General features: G+C 39.5%; 1 protein-coding gene across 1 annotated transcript; it reads left to right on the top strand.

Moving 5' to 3' along the window:
* Window positions 1–2,396: 2,396 nt before the first annotated feature.
* LOC101649372 (olfactory receptor 14J1-like) lies at window positions 2,397–3,335 on the top strand. Its single transcript, XM_004717318.1, has one exon. It carries the CDS (start codon window positions 2,397–2,399, stop codon window positions 3,333–3,335), a length of 939 nt encoding a protein of 312 aa, XP_004717375.1.
* The last annotated feature ends 5,858 nt before the right edge of the window (window positions 3,336–9,193 follow it).

The raw sequence follows: 9,193 nt of genomic DNA, 5'->3' as shown, positions 1-9,193 counted from the left end.
GAACACCATTCATTTCATCTCAACTATCCCAAGGTACAAGTTCCCTCTCTGCTAACACATTTGCTCTTACTGGTCATGCAGAAGGCAAACTATTCAAAGAAATGGATCCTGAAATATTCAGTCAGCTTGTTCCTGACAGCTTCACAAGTCCTAGGAAATGAGCTGAACACTTCCCAAGGCAGGTGTTGGATAGGAAAACCTCAAAGAAAGAAGACACTGATGAGGAAGATCTCATTCCAGATCTCATATAAAATTTTGATGGGGCATCAAAGAATGAGGCTAACTAAAATCCTTCCTGCTTTTTGGAAGTTGGCAGGGACTAGATTTAACAGCTCAGCTATGTGGTTCCAAAGCTTTACAGACAAAGAGAACATCACCTGTTCTAGTTCAGTCATATAAATATTTTGTATATTAATGATGCTGTTTGTTCAGTATTTTTGTTCGTTTGATTTGCATTTTGCACTTCCTTCCAGGATCTAATATTTTGGTCAAATTGCAAAGTCGTGGTGCAGTTTGAGGGTGCTTGGGAGTTTGATTCTTGATTTTGTTTGTTTTGGTTTGGCAATTTTGTTCTGAGTGTGTGAATGTGTGTGTGTGTGTATGGGTGTGTGTGTACAGTGGAAAGCAAATTGGAAACACTTTTTTTTAAGCTTCCCCCTTCCTCTACTGTAATTATTCTAATCGGATATTTTGTTCATCGATTTTGCTCACATGCTTTAGTTAAAATATGTAGTATAAAAAATAAAATAAAATATGTAGCATAAACTTCACTGGTTTAAAATACAGGTTCTGTTTTTTTTTAATGCATCCATGTGACCACTTTAGCTGCATGTTCTATTTCATCTTGCCTCATTTTCAATAACTCTGAGTATTCTAATTTGGAATCTCTAAAAATCTGACCCACTCAAATATTATCGCATTTTTGTTTTAAATTTAATTCAATCTAGTTATGGTAAACATCAATTGATATCCTTATTAGTCAGTTTATTTTTACTAAAATATACTATTTACTAGAATATATACTACAATGTACTACAAAATATGTAGCCTGTCACTTTTGTGAGAGAAAATGGAATGTTGCCGCTCACTTTACATGCTATATTAGGGAAAGGGTAGTGATTTTTGGTATATTATCAATATATAATGTGGTCATTATTTTTTCCAATCAATGTTTAGAGATATATGTAAATTAAGAAATACTTTCTCATACATGAAACTGAATTATAAAATTGCAATGACAGAGTGTGGTGAGTTATATAAGTTGACAGGGAGATAATTAGAAAAAAAATACCCCAGACACTAAATAAACACTTATGAGTGCAAACTTAATGGAACATTGTTTACAAATGATTTATGGTCTACATGTCTCATTGGAGCCCTGATGGCATAGTGGTTACACATTGGGCTGCATTCGACAAGGTCTGCAGTTCAAAAGCATCCGATGCTCCACAGGACAAAAATGGGAATTTCTGTTTCTATAAAGAGTTATTTACAGTTTCACAAACAGTAGGCCAGTTCTACCCTGTCTTATAGTGTCACCATGAGTTGGTGAGATAGGTAGCTTACTGTGCCAGCCTGGCCAATAAACACAAGTGGGATTAATTGAAGGGGGGTGAAATAAATTGCTTGGTGAGCCTCACCTTTCTCGTCTCTCGCTCTTTGATCATCGGACCAGTGTGCGGCTGCCTTGCTTGTTCGGTGCCTCCGTTTACCTGCTACACTATCTGTAGGATGCCTAGCCTGTGAACGGTGTCACTGTAAGTTAAGGTCCCTTTAAGACCACACGATTGGAATGTACAACTCTGGAGCTGGGGACTGGCGGTTGGTGATCTGGCTGAAGGTTGGTGACCTGCCTTGCTGTTTGCTGCCTATGCTGATATAGCCTAGCTCTCTCTACAGAGGACTAACTTGTGGCCCTCAAGACTTAAAGGACTGCCAGTGTCACATAACTCTCTCACGGGAGTGAGTTGCACTGAGCCATTTGTACTGCTTTATAATTTAACAGTTCATTTATTATGTTATATATCTTTCTATCTTTATAAATACATATATAATTACTAGAAATCTGGTTTTGTCTCTCTTGAGAACGCTGTTTAACACAGTTGGCATCCGCTTGATGTTAGTGAGAGAATGAGATATATCCCATTAATTAACTTGTATCTATTTCCTTGCCTTTACTTAAAATGATGACATAAGAATGAGCCAATGTCATCTGAAATTGTCAACATAACTATTAATATTTAAAGCTATTTCATAGATACAATGATAGACCAATAATTATTACTTTATACCCACCATCACAGAACAAGTGGATTCAACTGATAAATAGCACGTTTTTTCTGTGAGTGTCTATCTTCTCTTGCAGTCAGCATTGCCCTTGGAAGGAGAGAAAAAGTATGACTAATTTAACTACAATGAGTGGATTTCTTCTCGTGACTTTTCCTGGAAATCCTGAGGTAGAAATCTTACAGGCTTCTCTTTTTTTAGTCTTCTACTTGGTGGCTTTAACTGGCAATATGCTCATTATCACTGCAACTGCCATAGATCGTAGTCTCCACTCACCTATGTATTTCTTCCTGAAGCATCTCTCCTTTTTGGATCTGTGCTACATTACTACGACTGTACCGAGATCCGTTTGTAATTCTTTCATGCACAGTGGCACTATTTCTCTCTGGGAGTGCATTCTACAGTGTTTTACATTTATTTTCTCTGGTTGGGCTGAGACGGCCATGCTCACAGTGATGTCCTATGACCGCTATGTAGCCATCTGCTTTCCACTGCGCTATGAAACCATCATGGACACCACCACCTGTGTTCACGGAGTCTTAGCTGCCTGGACCAGTGGGCTCATCTCTGGGGTCATGCATACAGCTGCTACTTTCTCCATCCACTTCTGTGGTCCCAATGTCATTCACCAGTTCTTCTGCGATATCCCCCAACTCCTGAAACTCTCTTGCTCCAATGACTATATCCCGGAGCTTGGGGTCTCTGCCTTCCTGTCCGTGGTGGCATTTCTTTGTTCCATCTCTATTGGCCACTCCTACACACACATATTCTCTACTGTGCTCAGAATGCCATCTGCTGAGGGGAGAGCAAAAGCCTTTTCGACTTGCCTACCCCATCTGTGTGTGGTCATATTATTTATCTCTACTGGGCTCTTTGAGTTTCTAAGACCACCTTCTGATTCTCCAACTGTGATGGACTTTTTACTTACTGTTCTTTATACAATTGTGCCCCCAACATTCAACCCAATGATTTACAGTCTAAGGAACAAAGCCATGAAGACTGCTCTAAGAAAGCTGTTCAAAGACAGAAAATCTAGCCTTCTTTGCTGAGACAAGTTTTCAATTCCAAATTGGGAGACAAAACAAAACATATTGGAAAGGACGCATCAAAATTAATCAAGAAATAAAAGCTAAATGAAAAGCTGATAATACAGGACGTTGTATAAATTAACTATCATTGGACAATAAAAATCCTTGAAACACACAATTACATATCAACAACTCATGTTAATATTTTAGGTGTAAATATCACATTACAAAGCCTGGTGTAGAAAAATGAAAATTAATTGTATAGACTCTGACTTAATCTCTCTTTCCTGTGCCTTTTTATCAGGGTGACAGAGTACTTAGTCAATTTGAGAGTCCTTCCTAATTTTCCCAGCTTACACTGAAGTTTGCAGTACTACATTGTATGCAAACACTAAGGATCAATATTCTGTGACAATGGATGAGTCCACTAAGATTCTATTAAGATGTCATTCTGCCAGGGAAACAGTGCTTCAGTCAGTAATACGCAAAGATGACCCTTTGAAATGTTTCATTACATCATTTACATTGCCTCTTCTGATGCAAAGATTTGTATTCTATTAATCATTTGGAAGTATTTTGTAAATAATGCAACAATCTCAAACAGACTCAAATACATATTGTTCTACCATTAAATGAATGAAAGAGGAAAAACAAGTAATACAGAAAGAATAATATGCATGGGAAAAGAAAAGGTGCCTTTGAAAATTAAGCAAACTATTATATAAATGTATGTAATAATAAAATTTCAAAATTACAAAAATAAATTAAGCAGCAGATAGAATACAAAAAAAACACCCCAAACCCAGAATTAGAACACTGAAAGAGATATCCAAGGACTTTCCACCACCACCAGTTGAATAAAAAGATAAAAGAAATGCTTTCTTTTTAAAAGCATGGAAAATTATTTGGGTGCCCAAAGATGAGGGTATGTATTGCATCAAATAATACTTCCAGAATATGCGTCCATTTTTTTGAGGGAATGAGTAATGAACAATATTCAGAGAAATAATTTCTAAAAGTATTTCCAGAATTAATGAATACATAACTCTTGGGGTTTGAGGAGCACAACAAAAATTAGCGAGTAGTGACCCTATTATGAGACAGGACATCCATCACTGACCCATAGCCCTACATGGGACAACACTAGAGACACAGTGTGAGAATTCCACCCGATATGATCCCACCACACCAATGCAAAACAGTAAGGGTGTGCAACAGAACAGCAAGGGGAACAGAGCAACGAAGTCCCAAGGGAATACCAAAAATAGACTTTGGGTCCAGGGCATGGCACCCCATCAGACTCAAGCAGAAAACACTCCTAAGGGTCAACAAACAGATCTCGAACTATTTACAGGGTTTTCCTTTTATTTTATTTTTTTTTGTCATTGGTTTGTTGTAGCTTTGTTTTTCTCTGTCTTCCTTTTGTGCATGTTATTATCTCTGCATGTCTATCTAGATAACGTAGACAGGATAAACAATCTATAGGAGAAAACAACGGAAACAATAGTTCTGGGGGACATGGAAGAAGAGGATGTGAGGGAAAAGAAGTATGCTCCCCTTGCTGTTCTTTTGCACACCGTTAGTATTTTGCCTCAGTGTGGTAGGGTCTTATCAGGTGCCATTCCCACACTGTGTCTCCAGTGATGTCGCCATAGGGCCATGGGTCAGTGAGAGATGTCATATAACTATATACTTTTAAAACCTTTTTTTCACTTTTCAAAATACCTACTGAGATATTGATTCGAATTACATTTAAGTAATAAAGCAAAGGTTGAGGAATTGTCTTCTTTCAGAGATTCTATCTACTAATTCCATGACAGAGAATTATCCCGTAGTCTTTAAAAATCTTCTTAAAATTTATATATATTTTCAGTGTAGTGGCTTTGTACATGTCTATTAAATTTATCTTTACATATTTTGTGCTGTTGTTAAGTTCAATTGACTACTTTTGTGACCATATTTAGAAAGACTATTGATTTTTGTGTATTGACCTTATATGCGTACTCTTCCTAAACATATTTTAAAATTTGAATTGATTTTTTATGGATTCTTTGGCATTTCTACTACATTTTGCTTCCCGTGAATAAAGGTTTATGTTTCTTTCTTTTGAATTCTTTAATTCATTTTATTAGGGGCTCATACAACTCTTATCACAATCCATATATACATCAATTGTGTAAAGCACATTTGTACATTCATTGCCCTCATCATTCCCAAACATTTGCTGTCAACTTAAGACCATGACATCAGCTCCTAATTTCCCCCCTCGCTCCCAGCATTCCCCTCCCTCATGAACCCTTTATAATTTATAAATTATTATTTTGTCATAGCTTCCACTGTCTGACATTTCCCTTCACCCACTTTTCTGTTGTCCGTCGCCCATGGAGGAAGTTATATGTAGATCCTTGTAATCTGTTCCCCCTTTCCACCCCACCCTCCAATTTTTAACTTTTAGTTATTTTTTGTTTGCTTATTTTTGTGCTGACTAAAAACTGCAAGGCAATCTTGTCTAAATGGTGAGGGTCGATTTTCTTATTTTGTTCTTACCTTATACAGAAAACCACTGATTACTTCAAGGAAGTGAGTAAGGAGTTTCCTAATATCAGGTCATTTTTATTGGCTCATAAATGCACCCAAAAGAGAAATAATTTTAAGTATCTGACAGTGACAGAAGAAAGATCCCAAAACGCATAATTATTTCAGTTAAGTATAAACAGTGCTAGCCCTCTCCTCTTCAACTTCCACAATAAGAAGTCATACTACTGAAGGAGTGTGAAATTGCGAGACTGATTAAAACATAAAATGTGGTAATAAAGCTACACTCACTGAAGACTTGCAGTCTGGACTAGACCAGAGTTGGATGAGTAGGGAAAGTTAACATTGCATGAAGTTGTTGAATATTCTGGAACCAGAAACCAGATTCACTGTCTTCAAGTTGATTCCAACTTTTAGTGACCCAATAGTAGGGCCAGGGTAGAAATGCCCCTAGGGTTTCCAAGACTGTAAACTTTTATGGGAGTAGAATGCTTCGTTTTTCTTCTTCAGAGGGCTACTAATTTTGAATTGCTGACCTTGTGGTTGCCAGCCCAAGGCATAACCATAACAACTATACAACCAGGGCTCCTTCATTATTATTTAGTAGAGTGTTAGACAGGGTTCTCTAGAGAAACACAACCAGAACGCTAATAATTTTATATATATTTATACAGATAGATATATAATATAAGAAATAAACAGTTAATTAAATTATAAAGCAGTACAAATGGCCCAGTGCAATTCACTCCCCTGAGACAGTTGCAAGACACTGGCAGTCCTTCAAGTCTTGAGGGCCACCGGGTAGTCCTCTAGAGAAATTCAGGCTATCCGGGCACAGGCATCAAACAGCAAGGCAGATCACCAACAGTCAGCCAAATGAGAAGGTCCGACAGTCCCGAGTTCAATAGACTTAAATTCCAATGCTTTGGAAAAGCAGGTCTTGAAGCAACCTCAAATTACAGCGACACAATCCACAGGTTAGGTGTCCCACAGGTAGTGTAGCTTGCAAATTGAGACACAGAACAAACAAGGCAGCTGCACACTGGACCGATCATCAAAGAGCAAGAGACAAGAAAGGTGGGGCTCGCAAAGCCATTTATCTCTCTGTCCTTCAATTAGTCCCACATGTGTTTATCAGCCAGATTGGCACAGTAAACTAACTACCTCAATCCACCCCTTGCCAACTTGGCATCCGTACACAATTCTTTAGCCATATATATTTGCCGGACATTAACGAAACTACACTTCTACTTAATATCAAACATCTTTCATATATATAAATGAAGACACACTGAGTCCAATTGTATCTGATATATGATACATGAACAAAGGAAATATATTCAATAAGAACATATTAAGAAAATACACTGACAATTATAAACCTCACTTTTGCAATTGATCACATGGTAATAACTGATAGGGAGAACTACCTTCTTCTGCTACCCATTCTGTATTACCTTTGCCCTCGACAAGCACCTCAGCTGGCTGTGGTTTTTTGCCTGGTGGGGTGACCCAGATCTTCATCCCTGAAGGGTCTGTGTCATTAGATGTCCTGTCAGGATTCGGTAGCTGTAACTTACCATTTACTTTAATCACAAGGCATGGCAGCAGTAAGAGTCAGCCTATGGAATCTCCTGGATTCCAGACATATTCTTCTTTACCTCCATTATGTAGCAGCAGTCCAATTTCTCCTTGGTAATCAGGATGAATTACACTACTTAGTACAGTGACACCCTTCCTGACCTGTTGATCCAAAGGCATTAGAGGCCAAAGTGGCCAGGGGGCATTCTCAGTTGCCAGTTCAGTGGAATCCGTACTGTGTTCCTGGGTGGGACAGTTCCTTCCTTTGGTACCAGGACCTCCAGACCTGAAGCACATAGTGTTGCAGGAACAGGAAGCAAAAATGCTGCAAGCATATCACTAGGAGTAAATAGTGAGTGGTGCCACTCCAGCTTCCACCCATTGGTTCCTGGCCCCATGAATTCTGGCAATTGGAGACACGCAACATATATTGGCCACTGGTTTAGAGTGTACCTGGAGAACACTGCCCCACCCCTGCAAGTTGATGCCACCTAGTTGGCACTATAATTGTGTTTTTAGGAGCCCATTCCATCTTTTTATCAAGCCAGCAGCTTCAGGATGATGAGGAGCATGATACGACCAGTGGATTCCATGGGCATGGGCCCATTGCTGTACTGCATTTGCTGTGAAGTGAGTTCCTTGATCTGAAGCAATGCTATGTGGGATGCCATGCCGGTGGATGAGGCATTCTGTAAGTCCACGAATGGTAGTTTTGGTAGAAGCATTGTGTGCAGGGAAGGCAAGTCCATATCCAGAGTAGGTGTCTATTCCAGTAAGAACAAAACACTGCCCCTTCCATGATGGAAGGGTCCTATGGAATCAACCTGCCACCAAGTTGCTGGTTGATATCCCCAAGGAATGGTCCCATATATTAGACTTAATGTCGGTTTCTGCTGCTGGCAAATGGGGCCCGCAGCAGTGGCAATGGCCAAGTCAGCATTGGTGAGTGGAAGTCCATGTGGCTGCACCCATGCATAACCTCCATCCCCGCCACCATGTCCAGTTGGTTCATGTGCCAATTGGGTGATGTTAGAATTGGCAGAGCAAAGAGGAGGCCCAGTCTCCACAGTGCATTATATCTTATCCACTTGATTATTAAAGTCCTGCTCTTCAGAGGTAACCTCTTGGTGAGCTGTCACATGAGACACAATTATCTTTACTTTCTTGGCCCATTCAGAGTGTTCTATCCACATACCTCTTCCCCATACCTCCTTGTCACCAATTTTCCAACCATCTTCCTTCCAATTCCTTGGCTATCCAGCTAAGCAATTAGCCACAGCCAATGAATCAGTATATAGTCTCACATCTTGTCATTTTTCCTTGTAGGCAAACAGAATGGCCAGATGCACTGATCGAAGTTCTGCCCATTGGGAAGATTTCCCTTCACCAGTGTGCTTTAAGGAGATCCCAGAAAGGGGCTATAGTGTTCTGCTGTCCACTTACAAGTGGCAAATGCATATCATGCAGAGCCATCCCTAACCCTAAACCAAGCATGTTGTTGTGGTCTTCAGTTAAAGTATGGTAAGGAATTCCCCAGGAGGCCATATGTGCAGACTGGGAGAAAGAAGGTAATGTGACAGGAATGGAGACTCTGGGCATTTGGGCCACCTCTTTATTTAGCTTACTTGTCCCTTCAGGTCCTGCTTTGGCCCGATCTCGTATATACCACTTCCATTTAGCAATGGAGTGTTGCTGGGCACGTCCAACTTTATGATTCTGTGGGTAAGACAATACCAAGTTCTTGATGGGTAGTTCAGGCCTCA

The sequence above is a fragment of the Echinops telfairi genome, unplaced genomic scaffold, assembly GCF_000313985.2.
Source record: "Echinops telfairi isolate 266 unplaced genomic scaffold, ASM31398v2 ScPeMD7_7453;HRSCAF=8491, whole genome shotgun sequence".
In the NCBI taxonomy this organism is placed as follows: Eukaryota; Metazoa; Chordata; class Mammalia; order Afrosoricida; family Tenrecidae; genus Echinops; species Echinops telfairi.
Note: the sequence above shows the minus strand (reverse complement) of the source record. Positions and strands in the feature narration are given on the sequence as shown.